At 37.6% G+C, this 22237-nt stretch overlaps 1 protein-coding gene across 13 annotated transcripts; it reads right to left on the reverse strand.

Moving 5' to 3' along the window:
• Positions 1–278: 278 nt before the first annotated feature.
• Positions 279–12475, reverse strand: LOC103720610 (uncharacterized). 13 transcript variants are annotated; one of them, XM_088705766.2, is made up of 5 exons: positions 12252–12473; positions 10289–10535; positions 10079–10146; positions 9195–9297; positions 279–3775 (listed from the first exon to the last, which is right to left on the reverse strand). In XM_088705766.2, exon 5 carries the CDS (start codon positions 3717–3719, stop codon positions 600–602), a length of 3120 nt encoding a protein of 1039 aa, XP_088561892.2. In that variant the 5' UTR covers positions 3720–3775; positions 9195–9297; positions 10079–10146; positions 10289–10535; positions 12252–12473; the 3' UTR covers positions 279–599. The 13 variants fall into 13 exon arrangements, with proteins under 13 accessions (XP_088561892.2, XP_038971411.3, XP_008808624.3 ...); XM_039115483.3 differs by having other exon boundaries at positions 10079–10139; positions 12252–12457; XM_008810402.4 differs by lacking the exon at positions 10289–10535 and having other exon boundaries at positions 10079–10139; positions 12252–12472.
• Between the last annotated feature and the right edge of the window lie 9762 nt (positions 12476–22237).

Genomic DNA, 22237 nt, shown 5'->3' on the forward strand with positions numbered 1-22237 from the left:
AAATTATTTGGCACAAAGAAGTAAATAATGGGCATTTATATGTACATCAAACACTCCAAAGCTTGATCTGGCCTAACCACCAAAAAAATCAAGTACATATGCATAAAAATCGAACGAAATCAGCAATCCGTTAATCCAAATCTTCAACAACTTCAGAGAGCTCTCTTGCAAGAAGATAATTACAATAACTGATTCAGCCATTGGATGAAAGCAAACGACCAAGCAGGATACATAATGGCAAAAAAATTTACTATCATATGCACCACCAGACAACCAAATTCCCAAAAAGTCATCTACTCCTTCACTATATAAAAATATTTATGAGATATACATGAATCCAGCTTCGAGCAGCTGAAATTGCCTCTATAATCAATCAGCAACAAATAACAGGCATTTAAACAATTAAACCTACATTTTTTTTGGAAATCAATTTCCATCAAATATCTATAACCAGAATTATTCCTTTTATCTAACATTGTCATATGGTTGAATTGGCCCGCCACCTTCAAGGAACAGCGAAGACACCTATGACCAAGCTGCCTCAGAAGATAAAATTTAAGAGGAAAAGAAAACAACTATTGCCATGATGTCACCTGTTTCTAACCATAAGAATGAGATGGCTCCCACCCAGAGTCTGGCTCCTTCCGTTTCAGTCTTGTCCCTGAACTAGAAGGCTGTGTCATAGTCCTTGTTTGTTCTTCCATCAAACCATTTTCCCCTTGCCAAAATAACTGCTTAAAGCTCCCACCATCCCTGCTCCCACCCTCAATTGACGCCATCCCAGAATTCAAATCCAAACCAGGTCGGAAAGCCCCATACACATTGGAACTAGCAGGAGCATTAGTTACACTCACAAGGAAAGGCTGCCTTGCTGATGGTGCACCATTCAGTCCTGCTGAGCCCATAACATGTGCTAGAGGAACTCCCTTAGAATCCACCATGTAAGGAAAGCTCCCAGGTCCATAGTATGCAGGAGGAAAAGGCATGGTAGGCCCTGTCCCAAGTCCATTATACCCATAAGCAGGAGGTGGCATGTGACCATAAGGCAGCACTGATCTAGTAGCCACTCCAGATTCCATATTCAGTCCAACCCCAAGAAAGGCATGCTGAACTTGGTTGGCATAATCCTTCCTTTCAACGGCCACTCTTGCACCCATGATCGTAACAACATGTTCATCTAGTTTTGATCCTCCATACGTGCCAGGGGCCTCAGAAGATGGTTTATAAAAGTTCGGTGAACCACCATCATCAAGGAAAGATGGGTTATCATTCAAGTCAAAGTCTCTCATGGAAGGCTGTCTTGAAGATGATGAGGATGCTGAAGACAAGCTCTGATCTCCCACCAGGGGAGGGATCTTCCAAGAAGAGGATAAATTGGTCGACGCATCCTCATCCCCAAGGCGGTTAAGATCCAAGATCAGCCTCTCTGCTCTTCTTGAACTGACTTCCATAGAAGAATCCCCAGAAGGCAAGCCGGAGGAAGCAGGTAACTTTTTCACAGATAACATTCCAATAACCACATCATCCTCACTTTCAGCCACATTCAGATCAATCCCAAGGAAGTTTGGTTTCTCTTTAGGGCTTGAATGTGTCTTTTCGCCATCTGGAGTTCTCCGAGGGGATGCTGGTCGAAAAGCACTAGTGGCAGCAGAACCCTTCCATCCCAGCTCACCTCCAAATTGAAGAGGGGCAACTGGCAATCCTGGAGTCCCTTTAGAAGCAGGAGCAATAGCTACAGGTGTAGACACATTGACTGGCACCACAGGGATCGGCTTTGTTAGACAATCAGATTCCTCAGCAGAAATATTTGCATTCAGATCAAAGATGCATCTATCCCCAACAGGCTTACCAACTGGTTCTTGGGCAGAGAAACTCAACTTACTGGATTGTAAATCTTGCTCAGGTTTCTCAGGATCAGTGCTAGTATTCTCTGTGATTCCTGAACCATCTTCCTTAGGAGAAGAAGCATTGCCAGAATTATCTTTTTCATGAGCTGGTGATTTATTTCCATTAACTTCGCCGATCACTGATTCATCCTGCTTTCCTTCTTCAATATCAGGACTATGGGCACCCATCGTCCCTCCAGAATTGACCTCAGGAGAGCTGCTAAAAGGTTCTCTATAGTCAGCAACCTCCCGTTCCACTTCTATAGCAACTTGCCTTGCAACTTCCAATGCATCAATCTCCTCATATTCAAGACCCAAATCTGATTTTTGGTTGGTCATCCGGGTTGCTTTAGTGTCCTTTACATTCGAAGAATCACAGGGAATCACCATACCTTTGGTTGCCTTCAAATCAACCTCGCTGCCAGGATCTTTAATGCCACTGTCACTTTCATTATCTTCCTCCCTCTGTCGAGAATTCTCAGGATCATCTAGCTTTCCAATTACGCATGATTTACCAGATAGATCTTGAAAGCCCTTTGTGACATGAGCAACTGGCTTGCCCAAACACTTTGGCATCCTGCAGTCAGCACCTAGAGTGTTTGGTGCAGGCTCCAACATCTCTGATGGACGAGCTTCATTCTTATTAGAATCTAAATTGCACAATAGAGTGCGTTCTGTTGCAGCAATCACTTGAGATGCAGAAGCAGTTAAACCGGAAGATGGCAGAACATTGGTTCTCTCTTTCTGAGTAGATTCAGTAAGTTTACTTTCCATTATATTCACCTCCATCTCTTTAACACCATCAGAAGCAGAAGCATCCTTGTACACTGATACATTGGGCTGATCATCTCCTCCCTTCACAAATTGTGAACTGCATGTGCCAGAGGAGGCCAATCCTGCTGCAGGGCAAACAGAAGATTCTTCTGTAGCAGATATGTTTTCCTGACAAGAGTTTGAAATAAGTGATGAACCTGATGAATTCACATCTCCCAAGGCTGCATTTGCATCAGCAGAAGCTGAAGAAGTTGCTGGTGGAGTTTGATCTGGAATACATGTTTTCTCACTGCTAATGGAATCAGGTTTCTGCAAAATGTCTGAACACCTGGTAACATTTGAGTGATGAGATTCATTCCCCACTGATTCTACTTTACAATTCCCTTCATCAGCTCCACTTTTGCATGCAGAAATATCAAGGACAGGACATGCAGATGATATGCCCTCTTCAATAGTCTGTGCACTATCTGAAGGTTTGGGCTGTTCAATTTGACATTTTTCACCTTTGTCATGGTCACTGCAACTTCCCTCAGTAGTTTCTGCATTTTTCCACTTATCATACAGTATTTTTGCCCTCTCCTTGATTTTAAGGTTATTGTGACCAAGGAGCTGTTCAACAGTAATCCCAACTCCAGAAGCATTTGACTTTTCACTGTTAATTGGAAGCTTATCAAGCAATGCTAACAATTTCATTATCAATTCTTCCACAGCACTGTCACGGACATCATTACTGCACCTTTGAGTTTCCTGAAGCCATTGATTTAGAAAACAAAGCCCATTTAACCGAACAAAGTGATCAAGACATTCATTGTTTCCTGTGGCCACTAAGGTGCCCGCAACAGTTGACCATTGTCTTGCTGCATCGCCAGCATTACTTGTAATATGATCTTTTAGCTTTTGAAGCATAGAAATTAGCTCTTCAACTCTAGCAAGATTTGAAAGCCCATCCTTCATCTCAGTAAGAGTAAAAAAATCTTCAAGTGTCATATTGGTTGAAGAAACAAAGGAGGATCTGGAAGATTCAATCAAGCAGCCCTTGTGACATGCTGATATTCCCATCTCCTAGTTGTGAAATGAGCATAAGAATTAGTGGTCAAGCTCATGTGGTTCCTTTTCTGCAAAATAGAACATAGATTAATCAGTTGATTAATCATAAAAAACATGATGGTAAGTCATAAACCATTTTAATTTTCAAAAATCAATAGAAAGTGTATCAACAAGGAGCTCCAGGGAGCAAATTTACTCAGCAACACAGACACACAGTAGATCTATGGCATTCTTGTGGACTCGGTTTGTATCTTCTGCACGAAAGAAGGATTCACCATCCTTCACGAAAGAAGGATCACCATCCTTCGTGCAAATCCATCATTGGATCATCCACTGCTCGATTTGAGATATGTGCAGGTGGGTGAATGATGGAGTTCAGAGAGCTTTGAGATCTGTGAGGTGGGTAATCCGATGGTAGATTCGCATGAAGGAAGGTGAATCTTTCTTTCGTGCAAAAGATATGATCTATTCCCCATTCTTGTCCTATAACAATAATGTGATTACAAGGTTCATAATTAATAGCTTTTGATGTTTATGCACTAACACTTAGGCTTTATCACATAATAGTTAAAAATGAATGTTTCTGATGTGCATCAAATAATTTTCATTCACATGTCAAATATTTCAAGAAGCATATTGAATATTAAGAGAATATAGTGTTCAAAGAGAAGAATGCTAAATATTAACTCTTCCTCATAAGTTCCTTAACTACATCAGCCGAACTATATCACAACTATCTGGGCCAACTTTGATGGGAAAAAAGTTTCAACCATGTCAACTATGGCCTACATCTGCTGTCACCACAAGCTTTTTCAGATATTTTCATATTTCCATTAGTGTTATTTTAGATATTCCCCTCTTTTTTCTTGACCCTTCAGCCCAAACTTCACCTCCCTTTCCTAAGATCCTCATTTCATTGCACATGAAACATAACCAAACAATCATAGTCAATCAACCAATGCTTATTCCTCAATTGGTGCAACTCCCATCATTCCTCCAGTACCCATTCCTCTACTCATCATCCATAAATCAATCACACATCCAACTCACTACTCTCGTCTCTACTACACTCATCTACCATGCTTGTTTTCACTCATCTAGCATGCTTGATTTCCGTAATGTATTGTAGAGCTTATTGTCATTTAATAAAAGACCACAAGGGCACTAATATAGCACCATAATATCACTACTGCAGCTGACCATCAACTCAAACTCCATCTGTCCACTTGTTTAAATAATAGATCCAAGGCAATAATGATGATCATACTATGAGAAAAAGAAAAATCAGGAAATGTACCATCCTAGACTCGAACCTGGAACCCTACTTCTTAGACAGAAGGGTGCATCCACCAAGGCAACCACAGTTCACAATCATAATCGCATTATAACATCTCATAATCATCAATTCCATCTGTGGTCTCATAGTAATTAATATGTGATAAAATTGTTCCAATTGCTCTATTTTTAATCTATTGATCAATATCCTTATCACATTTCCATCATACTTCCATTTCCACAATCAACTGTGTAGTTGCGATGGTAACTAACATTTCTATGCATTCTCGATAAAATCAGCTCACACTTGAGCAGGTTCTGCTTCTCGAGCAGGTTTTCCTTCTTTTGTTTTCACCATGTCATCTCTCTGCATACTATGGTGTCTCCAAATCAATCAGGTATTTGGTTTCATGCCCAGCTGAGGTTATATCTTAAAAGTAGTTGAGCGAAGAAATCCTGCAAACAATTAAAAATATTCAATATCCACAACAGTGGCCTTGTAGACATGCCTTCTGACCCAGGTCTACAAAACCATTCCACACCATAAGTTTGCCGGTTGAACTTAAGTACTGTTGAACATTAAATACTGAAATTTCCTTCTTATCATGGAAACACATCTTAACATTCACCATTTGACATCTTGTATCGTGTATTACTCCCTGCATTACCACTAATATCACTACTTTGAAGTATGCCACAAGAGATATCTATGCTAGTCCATTCATAGCCTCCCAACATTGATGTTTTTCCATGAACATCACTAGTTACCAATATGCTGCAAGAGATAGCTACATCAGTCCAGTCATACCCTCCCAAACTTGTTTCCATATCATTATTTTCATCCATCATATCTTTGTCCAACAATATCCATAAGCCATTCTTTCTTATAAGTTTATACAACAAATGCTTTAATAGCTCTCCACAGTCCACATCAAAGACATCCACATCTTCACCGAGCTAACATAGGACTACTCTTCATCTTGCACTTTTCCTCTTCCATATTCTTCCAAATAATTTAATTAGCAACTAAGTTGTTTATTGCAGACAACCAAATTCAACCTAACACGGCAAACTAAACTACATCATCCTTCATCCTAACCATAGAAGCTCCAGTCCCCCCAATTTCCTTGTTCTCAAGTCCTTAAATCCAAATCCTAGGGTTTGCATTAGTTTTTCATTAGATAACTATTGCTCATGCATCAGCAAATAAGCTCTATCAAGATAAATATAAAAGCCTGAAATGGTAATATTTGTAAGGAAAATGCATGAAAGCAGATATAAGGCGTTTTAAAATGTGAACCATGAGGCTGCATATGCAGCCGCATCATATTGTCTGCATGCAGTCACTGTAAGTGATCATACCGCATATGAGGTTGAAAAGGTGGTCTCTTAGCACTATGTGGCTGCATATGCAGCCCACCTAGCATTATGCAGCTACATATATCGCCAACTTAGCATTCTAGGACCATACATTCATCACACTCTTATGTGGGCCTATGCAGATGGAGATGGTTCAAATTGATGATTTGGTTAGACTTGGGCCTCAGCAAGCCTAATACAGGTATAAATTAATATGTTAATATAACGATTGCTATGAGCTATTAAGTACTAAGTCATAAGCACTAACTTTTATAGTTATTGGTATTAATATCGCTATTATTTATCCTACAAAATATTATTCATTGTTGTTGCTTTTATTGTGTTTAATGTATTTTATTTGTTTTAAATCTCTAAAACTAACTGCATGTGCTCTCACATATGTGGCAAGCAAACTCATACACGCTATGCAGTCCCTTGACTGCTCGCATATAGTAGCCCCCTTTTAAAACACTGATAAGGATGCATATTTCATTATCAATAACCATGAAACTCTTGAGCCACATGTACCTGTCCTTTTAGACAGCTGAGAGAGAATAACTTTAAGGAGCCAGAAGAAGATTTTACTTAAGCAAAGACAAGGTAAGCATGACTGTCCTAAAAATATTTATGCGTTTTTGCAGTTTTGTTGGATTGATTACAGTCAATTAAATCGGCATACAAAAACAGTACTGTCCTCATAGTATATTAGGTCCTTCAAGATACAAAGTTACTAATGTGGGAGTAAAAGAAAAGAAGATCAGTTTCCCCGAGTTAGTGACTTCTTTAGAGCTTTCTAGCATGGCAAGGAGTCTTATTTCGAAAAGGAATAGAGGAAAATATCGATACTGTGACAGATCTGACATCCTTAATAGTAGAAAGGCATCTAGAAGTGGATGGATCCCACACGTGCCACAAGCTAGCAAGGTCCCTCTCGCTCACATGGTCAAAGTAGGATTTGTCTTGGAGAAATTATCGGGGCACCCATTTTGCACAGAAGCAAAGTTCCTCCTGCCATGTGGCATGAGGGGATTGATATAACTTACGGAAATTGGTGCAATACACAGGTTGGTTGTATAATGAGTTGTCAAGCCCGCATTAGGTAGGCTTCAAGGGACTTCTCATGTGCAGTAATAGGCGCCTGAAAAGAAAATGGTAGGAGTCTTTATATGGCAAGAAAATGAAGAAAGATCTGGGCGGTTTCCTCCTGCCATGTGGCATGAGGTAATTGACGTAACTCATGGACATTGATGCAATACACAGATTGGTTATAAAAATGAGTTGTCAAGCCTGACGGTACGGAACATTCCGTACCATACCAGTTTGGTACCTACAGAGGCGTACCGACATTAGGTACGCTGGACCGGCCTCCGTACTGGGCATACCGACACAATTACAGGGTGGCAGCAGTATGGAGCCCAGTATCGAGACAACGTACCTTGACTTGGCGTCTAGATAACATGTCAAGTTAATTTGTACACTATAAATATTCTATAACTTGCTAAAGCTCTATAAAAAAGGAAAAAAGAAAATCCTCATATAGTTAGCAAATATATGTACTAAAATAAAGGCATGGCTGTCAACTTAAGTACTAGCAGTGCATTACAATTTTTGGCATCTCGCAAGGAAAACAAAATGGGCACCACTTATCTACGAGGCAACAACTATAGTAGCACTACCTACTGCACAGCTAACAATTTTTTGCATGGATATGGAGAATCCCAACATGTATCCGATAGTCCGACTTAAAAAAGAAAAAGAAGACACAAGGATATGCGGCAAAAAATAACAAATTAGATATATCATGTTTTAAAAAATATATATAGTAGAAAACAACGGAAGATATTATTTGTAAAGGTGTTTAGGCTATCTTCCTCCTTCAAGCTCCAAAATTAGCTAAAGAATACAAGAGACATAAATTTCCTTGTCCAAGCTCTAAAAGCAATAAAGCCTATTTCCAATGTTATTATGGTGCAATAACTAAACAATTTGAAGAATATCTAAGAGTCTGACATGTATGTAACTAGAGGATACGTTTGCAACTTGAATTCTCTGAGGTGATGTGAGAGTCCAGGTAGCATAAATATTGTCAAAGAAGTCATTAATGATAAAGATACCTATAATAACTGTTGATTGTCTTCAAGGTTTATTAAACAAAATCCAACTTTTGGAAGAAAAGGAGATTGTAGGGTAAGTCATTTCTTTATCTCAAAAACTCATTTTGCAGGTTTGGGAACTAGCATTTTTATAAGAACAAGTATTATGAAAACCAGCCAGAGTTTTACCACAAAAAAAAAGAATCCTCCTTTTCAGGCTCCATTAAATCTATTTCCATAAAAAATACAAAAAGAATAGCCTGATAGAGTTTCTTGTTAAACATGATGCCCTATGAAGAAGGCAAACTATAAGCAGTGAAGTGAATAAAGCATGCAAGGAACAGTGGGTCAGCTAGCCAAAAACTGATATGCAAAAATAGCAAGTTGGCACTTGGCACAAGCCGATAAAATTAGAGCATTGATGATATTCAATTCTAGACCAAATGAATGAAGACACCCTTAGAAAATAAGAAAAATAAAAATACAATAGAGTTTTACTTTTTAATACAGAATATATCTTGAACAACTCCAAGTCAATGGACGGATGTGCATGTGTACATGTTACAGAGTTTAGAACATTAAAAGATACGAGGAAAATGTGATACGGAGGTGAAAGCAAAAAATGGCAGACATAAAAGCACATCTATGTACTGTTTCTTTTTTTCTTCTTAAATTTACTTCATCTTAAAACTCTAAAAAAATCTGTTTTCTTGTAATAATTTAAAAAAATAACATGATGCAAGGATAATAGAGCAAAAACCTGATATTTTACTGCAGCGTTTCTTTTGCAACCTACAAAAGTTTGCAAGAAATTATGATGCCACGCAGTCAAATTGGCAGAAATTTACATTAGCTCCATTCTCCTGTCATCAACATGGAACTGTTGAGAATATTCATCTTTGATGGAAAAGGATGAGAATATTTCATCATATGCCATGCACACCATTCTCAATTATCGATGCAATTTCACATAAATTATAGCTACACGAAAAAGGAAAAAACCTCACCAAAAAAAGGAAAACATAAAAAACCTGAACAAAAGCATTTCTTAGCTCTTTCTCCCACAACTTGCTCATGTAGGAAAACGTCTTTCATCAATTTAGTATGTTCATAAAATATATTGTACAGTACAATTTTACGAATAGCTGCTTGTGATTGCACCTTTCGAGCTCAAATTTTCATTTTCCCATACTATAAAGTGCTTGCCAAATGCAGATATAGTGATGTTAACACTACGGGCAATTCTTTAGCAGCCCATTATTACCTTTTTAGCTCTCTGCCATTTAATCTGGTTTTCAGTGGTGATTCTTACTAGCCCGCCTATCTTGTATCCATGAATTCAAGAATCTGCACTTCACATAAGGTTCTTTTTTTTTACTTTGTAGAAAAGCAAAAAAATAGTTTCTCATTTCAACATCATTTAATTTAGTTAATTAGATACTCTCCGGTGCCTCTAAATTCAGGTGTAATATATTAGGTTGCAGATTGTAGTTTAGATTCAGCAATTACATATCACTTCGTCACTAGAAACATCAATTTATCGATATGTTATTTTTTTCTAGTTTCCTAAGTTAAAATTCAGTCCCCAGTAATAATATCAACAATGACAATAACCAGATATATTTTAAAAAAACCTTCTTTTACCCATTGGGATCACTGCTTCAAATCACGTTTCCACTCTGACCTAGCGCTACATCCACTGTCACTGCAAGCTTCAATAAAATCATGTATCAAGACATAAATCCAATCTTCTTAAACAGGCAACAATAAGTTGACTTTTTCAGAACAAATCCTTTCATTATCAGTATTCTTTTAAAAAAATAAAAACAAAGAAAACGAAATTCTATGCTTTACCTTAATGTAACCATCATTATTAAGAAGGACCATGGCATATTCAAATTTAGCTCTGCCCAGCAAATATCTGCTACCACTGATTACGAAATGATCACACTCGCTAACAAATTTTTGGTACTATTTTTTTAGTCTGAAAAAATGGCTAGCTTTTTTAGCCCGATATTCTAGTTCCTACCAAAAGCAAGAGTAGCAGGTGAGAAGGTGAAAGACGCAAGACAAATAACACATGGAAGGGACTGCCCGCACTCTGCACAAGATTTCCAATATGGTGAGAAGTTTGAGATTTGTGACAGGTTAGGCTGGTTAACTTGTTGAAATTATTTATGCACCTATGATCCTCAAGTTAAATCAATCATTACAAGAGTATTGCAGAGTATGAAAATGAAAAACGGCACTGAAATTTTCTACAAAATGAACTTAGCAACAGTCAATAAGCAAGCCTAAGTCAATAATGAGCATCAGCACTATGAAAAATATATCCAAAAACAGTAAAAGATACATTATGATGCAGTATACTATCATTCATTGAAGAAAAAAAGAAACCAGTGCAAATAAAAAAAAAGGTAAGCGATCCAACATGTACATGACAGTGATTGTAGCACAACCCAAGCTGAACAATTGCTAATCAGCTCTACCTACCGTTACAGGCATTATTAATGGCCAAGCAATAATGGCTTTTGCCTTGGAAAATAAGGGATTATAGCCTCTTTGCTCCCAACTAACCACAATAGCAACCTTTGATCAATAATTATACCAGCGATAATGCCATCAAATGATCAAGATCAGCTTAGCCACCATGAACTTAACCAGACATCAATGATTGAAATACAGAGTAAATTCCTAATCATTCTTAGAAAGTTCATGCAGCACTGACATATAACTAAAGTTGGTTGACATAGTGAAAACGACAAATTTCACAAATTAGCATTCCGACAAATTTCATGATGACTTAGCATCGAACACTGCCCAGACAATGACTTAGTATCGAACACTGCCCCGACAACATGCATACATTTCATAACGAAAGATTCTGGAGCCAGAACTTGCAATTCAGGACACATGTCACAATAAGTTCGATGATCGACAATAAATGGAACAACCGAAGGAAGATAAAATGCCCACAGATATTTAAAGTTCAATCTAATCTTAGATTTAAAAGATCTAGGATTCCAACATTTCCAGATAATCCGCCCAACACATAATCAAGAGCAATGAAACAAAGTAGACATCAGACAGCATGACTGAAAACCCTAAAAAAAATGCTCAGACATCAAAACTCGATCTGCTTCTGGATTTCAAAAAAAAAAAAAAATAGTACTCAAAACATTCGAAGATAAATCCATCTATCACAAAAATCAAAACCAATGAACAAAGTAGACATCAAACAGCCTCACTGGAGACCCTTAAAAAAAGGCAAAAGAATATCAAAATTTAACCTATTCATACATTTAAAAATCCATTACCCCAACATTTCAAGATAAATCCATCTACCACAAAAACGAGACCAAAGCAGACCCCAAACAGCATCACTGGAAACCATAAAAAAACTGCAGAAGACTTCTGAATCATAGACACAGACTTCATCCGATCGCCAAAAAACCCATTTGAAGGCAAATGACAGATAACAAAACAATTTTTAAAAAATAAAATAAAAGCTCTACCTAGGATGAGAAGCCATTAAAACACAAAAAATCGAGCATTACAACCCTCAAATAAAGGAACAAAGACAAATCCGCTCGAGAACGCTCAAAACTCCAAACCCTACGCCTCATCCTCCTCCCAGCGCCAATGACACAAACCGATCAACCAACCATGACCATCGGAGTACAGCAAAAGTCACAAAAAATCCGACCTCTCCACGGAGCGAAAACAAGAAGAGCACGCGAACCAAACCGGAAGAACAAACACAGCAAAAGATGCAGAAATCAAAGAGTAATTCGGACAGAGAGGCGCGGAGCGTTACCGAAGAAGATTACCACCGCGGCGCAGCCGTAACCCTAAGCGCCGCTGACGGAGGGAGTCCGACTTTGACCACCGCCCTCTCTTCCTCTCTCCCTTGTCCCTCGCGCCTTCTTCGCCGTCTCTCCCTCGCCTCGAACCCTCGCTTTCGAAGCGCCCGCTCTGGCTCTGAGCGCGACCCCTCCGTCCCCCCTCTCTCCCCTCCTCTGTACCAATTGTTCCTCCTATTCGGCCTTATACTAATTTTAATAATAATAACTTTATTCCAACTCCGGGGCCCACCGGGCGGCACGTGCAGCACGGCGAGAGGCCGCGTGACAGCCTCGCGACACGGAACCCGACGCGGCTCGTCCGGTCTCTGACCGGCTGCATCCGGTCAGGGGGCTCCGACGCGGGCGAACTGACTCCAACCAGCGCTTTCAGAGAAAATGACCCACCTCACGACGATGTCAGTCGCCAACACCAAAGCGCCGTTTCGACAAATGAGAATACTACACGTAATCGAGCCGGTTCTTTTCTGCGAAACTCGCTGTCCGGGCGGGATAGCGGTCCGTACTCTCTAAAGCGATCGGTGTTGTTTGGTCCCTCACGCTTTTAGCCTTCTTTTCCTTGGGCGATTCAAAACCCCAATTAGAGCCCAATTGGCGTTACGAAGACCAGTCTTTCGCACCCAAAAACCCTACAAAATGCACCAACCTTGTTATATCACTGTGAACTTTCTCATATAAATCTGCTTAAATACTGCTTTTGTAAACATATATAATGATGCAAATGATTCCCAAACAATATGGAGAACTACCATCCGCTGCTTAGAGACATCTTGCATCGTATGTGGCCAACCACTTCGGAGATATTTTGTGGTGGAGAGAGAAAGTTATCCATTGCGCTCCAGAAGCTATTGTTTTTCGACTTTTTTGATTGATCTGTATCTGTATTGTATGATACATTTAGTCTAGCAAAAAAAAATGCAAATGGTTATGCCTTTTGATCTAAATTAGGATCGGCCCAATTCTTAAGCAACTTAGGTGATCGCCTAAGGCTCCGGCCCAAAGAAGACCTACAACAAGAAAGGTCTCAAAGGCAAAATGGAAAGAAAAAAGATCCCACCGTGAGTTCGTCGCTCACTGTGGGCTCGTTTGGTTCGCGGGAAGCATTTTCCCTCCTAGGAATATGATTCCTGGGAAACAAATTCCTAGGAAGAGGATGCCTAGGAAAATACTTTTGGCATGTTTGGTTGACCATGGAAAAGTGACAAATTTCCAAAGTGCTTATGTTTGGTTGGCCATCCACTTTCCTAGGAAAGTTATGTATAATTCCTATTATGCCCTTAATAAAAATTAGGTTTTTAATGTCTCTTTAATGCTTCTTTAATGCTGAAGGGACTTTTTGGGAAAAAATAAAAATGGAGTAATTCCTGCCTCATGGGAAAGTAACTTTTCCATGTTTCTCATGGGAAAGACTTTCCCATGAAGGGCTCGTTTGGTTCGCGGGAAAAGAAGGGGGGAAAGTGTGGTCAACGGGAAAGTAATGAGATGCCTCTTGTTTGGTTGGAGTTTTCAAAGGAGAGAGAAGGGAAAGTTGTATTCCCATGGGAATGTGATTCCCACATTTCATGGGAAAGTCTTTTCCATGAGAAACATGGGAAAGTTACTTTCCCATGAGGCGGGAATCACTCCATTTTTACTTTTTCCCAAAAAGTCCCTTCAGCATTAAAGAAGCATTAAAGAGGCATTAAAAACCTAATTTTTATTAAGGGCATAATAGGAATTATATATAACTTTCCTAGGAAAGTTGATGGCCAACCAAACATAAGTATCTTGGAAATTTGTCACTTTCCCATGGTCAACCAAACATGCCAAAAGTACTTTCCTAGGCATCCTCTTCCTAGGAATTTGTTTCCCAGGAATCATATTCCTAGGAAGGAAAATGCTTCCCGCGAACCAAACGAGCCCGAAATGTGGGAATCATATTCCAATGGGAATTCAACTTTCCCTTCTCTCTCCTTTGAAAACTCCAACCAAACAAGAGGCATCTCATTACTTTCCCGTTGACCACACTTTTCCCCCTTCTTTTCCCGCGAACCAAACGAGCCCTGTAAGAAATGCCTCAAAAGCAAAACGGCCTTAGATTTCTAAATATATTGAACCGCTCCTGATCTAAATATACATCATCGATGTGTATATATTTTTATTAGGTATTGTACCTAGATTTAAGACCAAAATTGTTAGGGATTGGTATCATGTTGCATAAGGCATGGGTGCTTTGGTGAGATATTTGGGCCCCGTAGGAAGTGGTCTCTGGGGAGGGTAATTTTGCTTTGTTTCGATGTGCCAGCGGATTAGAATAATAGTATATTATATTCGTTGGGACGTCGAGGGATTGTGGGGCGTCGGGATTCGGGAAAATGATGGGCGAGGGAGCGTCGCATGATGAACCGGCGGCCAGGCGAGCGGGTGGGGTACGGCATTTGGTCAGCCGTCAATTCGTGTCGGCGGGGCCCGATCAGCTGGCTCCCCCGAGTGATGAAGATGGAGGGCTACGTACCGTCGCTTTCCGTGCAGTGGGCTCATTAAAGTGCGCCGGGGGCTTATCACACCGCTGTGGACAGTTGGTGTTCGCGTCCAACTGTCTCAGTCCAACGGACTGTACTTGCATACGAGCACCCAATGATGCCATGGGGTCTAGCGCTGGGTCGCACCAGTCTGGGCCTGTTATAAACGGTTTGAAAGGCATCCACTTTAATGTATGCTCATAAGAATAGGAGAGGAAAAATTATTTATTTATTTTTTGTTCATATGAATAAATTAATATCTTGGGCTTGCTAGTTCGATCTCAAAGAAATATATTGCAGGGCATCAAAGTAGCAACTAACTTGATGCCACTGTGCTTTGCATGGACTCGAAAAGTTGTAAGAGTTTTTTAAAAAAAATGGCCTAATGCGCGGGACTCCTATTATTATGAAGTATGAAGAGGGTTATTGCAGGATCGGGAGATGTTCGGATTCATGCAATCTTAGTTTACATGTTGAAAGACTATTTTTATATTTTAAATTACAATAAAGCAATCTTATCAATACATTAAGAGCTCGTTTGAATCGCAGAAAAAGAAGAGGGAAAAGTGTGATCAATGAGAAAGTAATGAGATGACTCTTATTTGGTTGGAGTTTTCAAAGAAGAGAGACGGAAAAGTTATTTTCATGGAAATATGATTCCCATGTTTCATTGAAAAGTCTTTTCTATGAGAAACATGAAAAAGTTACTTTTCCGTAAGCCGGAAATCACTCCATTTTTATTTTTTTTCTAAAAAAGCTCTTCAGTATTAAAGAGGCATTAAAGACCTAATTTTTTATTAAGGGTATAATAGGAATTACACATAACTTTTCAAGGAAAGTGGATGGTCAACTAAACATAAGCACTCTAGAAATCTGTCATTTTTTCATGGTCAACAAAACATGCCAAAAATACTTTTCTAGACATGCTCTTCTCAAAAATCTGTTTTTTAGAAATCATATTCCTAGGAAGGAAAATGCTTCCCACGAACCAAACGAGTCCTAAGACTCATCCTCAAGCACAAACTGGATACAACGCAAATAGCAGTTAGAGCAAAATGGTATCAATTTAGTTGCTAATCCACATCACACATACATACTTTGAAGTCCCATTGGACATCAATCGAAAGTTTAGGCAACCTAAGTTAACTCTATGGTTTGCACTTTTATTCACCCTGGAGATGATGTCTAGGATAACAGTGTGGTTGGGTAGATTGTAAGGATGAATATGGGTTAGTTGAATGGTGGCCTAACATGTACTTGACTAGTTTGAACAAAACCATGCTCAAAATGGAAACCCACCCGTCAATCATGAGTTTTTGAGCACGTATGCACAAGGACCGCATTCAAATATGAATATCAAATATTTAGACCTAGGGATGTCAACTGAGATGCACAACTCGGCTTGGCATAAGGTTAGGTCAAGAAAAGCTCAAATCAAGCTCGATTTCATGCTAAATAAACTAAACTTGAACCAGCAAAACAAGCTCAAAATTAATTCCAAATCAAGTCAAAAATTGACCCAGCTTAATCAAGTTCAGCTCAATAAGTCTATAATATATTTTGAATTATATACATTACATATTTCATATATAATAGGCCATTAGATTAAAGTTTTAATTGATGCTTTTTTTTATTATTTGGACAAATTAGATATCAGTTGAGATCCAAACGAAAGTTTGAATCAAAACTTTAAATAAAGAATAATCTTTCAACTAACCTTGATTTATTCTCGAGTTAATTTCAGCTTGATTTAGGATTATCGAGCTAATTAAGTAGGCTCATGTTTGGCTCGATTTGAAATTAAATTTGAATTTCATTGTTTTGCTAGTAAAAGAAATTAAATTGAGCTTGAAATAATGATAAATAAATCAAGATTAATCTTGCAATTCAAGCTACGAAATCGATTTCAAACCATGTTTGATCAAATCCAAGTTTGATAAATCCTGACTCAATGACACCTCAAATTAGGCCTGACCTGAATTGTCTGGATTAGCCTAAGGAAGAGATAGAAAATAGTTAAAAATATCCGGCTACCTTGTCTCAAGCCAAATCCAAATTTTACTTGAAAAGAACTTGATATGAACTTGACCCCCAAACTGATGGGATTGGTTTTGGGGATCTAAATCTTGGAGTTAATTCACTATAACCGATCATGGGTCGGGCTTGGGCACAAAGAATGTTAAATTTTACATAGGCCTAGCCCGAAGTCTGATTAAAAAGTAATAGAGTTTAGGCCTGAAGCTCAGCCCATGATCAGCTCTGCAATTCATGTTGAATCTGCTAGATCTAAACTTGAACCTAACCTAACCCACTCGAAGTCCCGGACTCCTGGTAGTTTACCAACTGGGTTTGAGTCAAAGTTTACTCTTATTCAAGTCATGATTTTTAATTTGATTTAGATTATAATTAACATTTCACATGAGCATGAACGTTATATTGAAAAGAAATTATACACCATCATCAAAGCTCTTGGACCACCCAATACTGATAATAAATAAACCATGATATTTTATCCTCGTATCAATGATCATTTTGAAGGGAAATCATGACTTAGATTAACTACCATTTTGCACTCATTCCTAGTTTTGATCTCCATTTTATGTTGGGGAATTACTTCTATTTTGATGCATGAAACAAGTCAAAAAGTGCCTTATTATGTTGAAAAAATAACTAAACACAAAATTGCTAACTCTTTGAAAATTAATTATCAAATAGAATGGAAGGACATGATTCTAAGTTTTCTATCTTTTAAGTGGTTTGTTCTTAGTCACTGGACATCAATATATTGGTGCCTAAAATCATAGTAAATCATATTTTTCAGCACCACCTCGATGTTTCGATCGCTCGGGTGTTACACATAGGTTTAGAATATGTAAATGTTTTAACCCTTTTTAAAATTACTTCAAGAACTGCATATATATGGAAGTCAAAAAAAAAAAAAGAACTCAAAACCATAAGTTGCCCATTTGCTGGAATATCCTGATATCAATCACCCATTGTAATGGAGAAGATATCTGTTATCCAGAACAATGATTCCACCCATCCCACAATCTTGCATTGGTCCAAACCGGATCAGGATCAGCAGGAGGAATATGCTGAAGGTAAAGAGGCTTTAAGCATGATGTGAAGGATGGTCTCGATACAATGGATAGTTTGACTTCAAGGCGAGTCCTTTGGGCTTCGAGGTGTGAGAAAAGGGTGTGGTTTTGGGTGGAATAAATTCCCCATTAGCATAAGCTTCCTTTACGTGAATTATCTTATGCTCTCTTTTTTTTTCTTTTTTTTGTGTTTAAGCAGGTATTTCATACTGTGCTTGTACGAATTCACCCAATAAAATCAAAATACAACAGCTCGTGGAATGCCAATAGTAGCTCCCCATTTTCTATCCAAAGAACGTACCCTGAGTGGTGGGCCGCGTAGGCAGCCACCCAGTCGGCCGCCTCATTATCTTCTCTGAATACATATTTGGCATGGAAGGCTCCTCCATCTCTTATCATCATTCCTATGTTCCGAATCAAGAGGTGGTCCATGCTCTTACCTCTCGACCCCCCAATTATCTTATCCTCTACTAGGAATATATTATTTATGACCGGGAAGTTTGAACTTTGGTGGCCTAAGCATGGGTTTTTATAGTTAAGAGCAAACAAAAAGAAGAAAAAAAAAAGAGGAAGACGAATACTTGGACTTAGGTATGTAACATATCCGAGACTCCGAGTGCTCATTCATTTTAGGATATTATGATCTCCATGAGACCATGACAGCTTGGATGGTGACATATATATATATATATATATATATATATATATATATATATATATATATATATATATATATATTAAGGATACTAAAATATTTAGAATAAGAGCTATATATTTCTACAAATCGGTTTCCCTTGTACGCCTTTTCATGCAAGACTTTGGCGACATATAAGTTACGTTGATTTATTTTATGACCAAAGGAGTACATATTTTTGTATTTTTTTGGGTGGTCTTATGGTGTGCGTACGACTTTGACAGCATATGCAGTTGCTATCACAAATTTGTATGCCCATAGGTTGTTTCCCTTGTTTTCCACAGGAAAAAGTGCCAAATTTCTATCCACTTTTCATAGTTCGTATAAGTATTACTTTAGTACATAAAGAACTTTTGAAAGAAATCAAGATTAATGCCTATGTATAATCTTCTTTTGTGTCAACTTCTTCATCCAATATTGCAGCTGTCACCAACTGATTGCCAAATGCTTGACGGCAAATGTGAACAGTTGTTTTAGATGTTTTACCTTTTGCTGGAAAAGTTGGTCAGCTTTCTCATTGACTAACTTACTCAGATTCTTATATTTCTCCGGGCAGGTAAGCTATTTTCCTTATTCCACCACCAGACTATTCTGGACTGAATTGTATAGAAACAAGCCTGATTTTAAACCATAAGTATGGAATTGCCGGGATAGCTCGAGACTAGCTAGCTCGCTGCAAGCCATCAGCAAAGTGACTGCTGTTAACTGAATCGAGTTTGAAATTGTCCTCTCTTCTCATTTTGCTGAGGAATTGCAGCCCTTCAATTGGTTGCCTATTCCGGATATAACCCGAGATTATTGCAGTCCAAAATGATACCAAGCTCTTATCCCCTAAACAATCAAAGGACATCCTACCAGACCAATATCCTCACAAAACAACGTTCTTCTCGGGCATTCAATCAAACAGTTTCCTTGCAACGTTTGGGTGCCCTGCTCTGCGGTACCCGTGGCAGAGTTTGGCGATGAAGGCTGGGCTTGGTTTCCGGCCGGAGGCGAGGAACAGAGCCTGGGTTCTTTTCAAGGAATGGAGGTGGATGGAGGGGTCGCCGGAATGCGAAAAAGCGGGGTTATATGAGAATATTGCACCATTTTGGGCCTCTTGGGCCCAAAATTTTATATCATTGGCCTTTTGGGCCGCCGTGACCTCATAGAATACTGTACTTGAACCGCTGCTCGGTGGATCAAGCTGGTCCAAGGTGTCAGCCAAGCCTAGCGAGTAAGAAATTTTTGTTTCTGTATTTGGGCCTCTATGGTTTATGTCTCTGTCGTGGCTCCTTGTTCTTGTGTCCTCAATAAATCTTTTTGAGGTGCTTAGCTTGAGTCCAAATTTAGGGCACATTTGGTCAGAAGTAATCTGACATGAAAAAATAAATTTTATATCAAATTATTATGTTTGGTAGAAAATATTGATGAAAATGATAGTAAAATAAATGATGAATCTTATGTTTGTCTTTTTAAGAGAGAAGGTAAAATAAATATCACCAAGAAGGCCGTACTTGTTTTTCCATGTTGGATTACTAACCGGTGGTTATCCGAAAATATCATATCTTGGTAGAAATACGCTTACTTATATTATATAATTAATATTAATTATATTAATATTATATTATATTAATATATTTATAATATATTTATATATTGATTAATAGTATTTATACATAATAATATGTTTAATATATTTATTTAATAAATATTTAATTATGAATAAATAATTAGCAAATATTTATTAATTATCAATAAATATAATAAATGATTTAATTAGTATATTTATTTATATACCAAAACATATTAAAATTTAATTGTAACAAGAAATATATTTTCTAATATATGTTGAGAGTATTTATGCAAGTAGGTTATAAATAACCAACAAATGGACTAAGGAAATAAATATTATTACATAAAATATTTATTTAAGGGCATTATTGAAAATTTGACAGTATTTTCATATAAGATTATCTGTAATAAAGCATAGTAATTTTTTTAATGTTATTTTTTTTGAGTAATTTTTCACCAACCAAATATGATAAAATTTATTTTTCTTTATAATTATTTTTGAGATAAATAATTTATAAAAAATTATTAGATTCTGAGGTAATCTGGCATACCCTAACCAAAGAAATCATGAATTTCTCAAGCCACATGAATACATGATAGTAGCATATGTGGGTTGCAAAGATGGGTTAACCTAGTCCTATGTGACAATAGTAAAAATGGAATCGAGGGAACTAAAATTAGGGTCCAGGTTACCTCACACCTCTTTTTTTTTTTTCCAGTAAGAATGGAAAATTAATTTTCTTTATATTTACTTTTCAATTTTATTCCCAATCATCTCATACTAAATTTTTTTTGTATTTATTAGTAATTCCATTATAGTTATAACAGTCCTGTAACATGATTAATATTTTCATTCTTTTTATGAACAATGAATCATCATAGTAAAAATTTTTGAATAAAACAAACAGCATGACAATTACATCTAACATTCTATCCAGATTACAGCACAGGAGAATAGCAAATATAAATTATTAAAATATAATTAAACAAGCAACACGGATTTAATATTAATAATTTATTAAAACTATGCATATATTTTTTTAAAAATGACAGATTATAGTTAGACTAGTTGGGAAGCGGGGCACTTAACCTAACTACTTGAATCGAGGGAGGAATTTGATGGAATTCTTTGAGAGAAAAAAATCATCCACACTAAAAATAAGTGGCATCAAATCCTCTCACATAGAAAAATACGTCCTCCATAATTATATTGAGACAAACATTATGATTTTATGATGGCTATATAAACCTAGGATGAAATTTGACCGTGGACTTTATAATTTGTTGAAAATAAAGAGATTCCCACATTTTGTATTGTCATTCTTACAAGAGTTGATTGCCAATTTATACTTTTTCTTTTTCAAAAACTAGAATTCCAATTTTTTGACTTTTTAAATGGTCAGATTTACTCATATAGAAATTAGTTACATACTGTAAGATAGGTGAAAGGAAATTTTTGGAAGAAAAATTTGGAGACAGAATTAGAATGGAATATATTCTCATATTCAAATTTTTTATTTTTGTATAGAATTAGAATGGATATTACATTTATATTGATGAAATTTTAGAAACTAAAGACTACTCTATATCGCCTCTACCGACTGAACCATTGACTCTGCTCTCGCCGCAGATATCGGCCTCCGTCTAGTACACATCGTTACTAGCCATATTGAGGAGGTTGCCGATACTATCATGGCCTTCATTCTTAGCCTCCTCCATCAGACCCACCTCCTCTCTCCTGCTCCTCTACTGCCACCTTCGGCTGACTCATTAACTAGTTGTTTAAAAAAATAGTGATACCAAACATAATTTTTATTTTCAGAAATCTGAAAAACAAAAAATAGAAACAGATTTTTTATTTTTATTTTTTTTAAAAAGAAAAAGTTATACCAAAGGCTGTCTTTGCTGTCGATCATCTTTGGATTAACAGGATTCGGTCAGAGCGAGTTTACGCAACCGTGATACATTGGATTTTTTTCTGATCCTTTTTGATGCCTCTGCTTCTCATGACCCACGGTTAAAGGTCATAAGGGCTATGAGGACTCCACCGGCTACGGTGCCTACAAAAAAAATACGGTTTATCACCGTTGAAC

The sequence above is a fragment of the Phoenix dactylifera genome, chromosome 10, assembly GCF_051530095.1.
Source record: "Phoenix dactylifera cultivar Ajwa chromosome 10, Ajwa_hap1_PhDact_Kaust_v1.1, whole genome shotgun sequence".
In the NCBI taxonomy this organism is placed as follows: domain Eukaryota; kingdom Viridiplantae; phylum Streptophyta; class Magnoliopsida; order Arecales; family Arecaceae; genus Phoenix; species Phoenix dactylifera.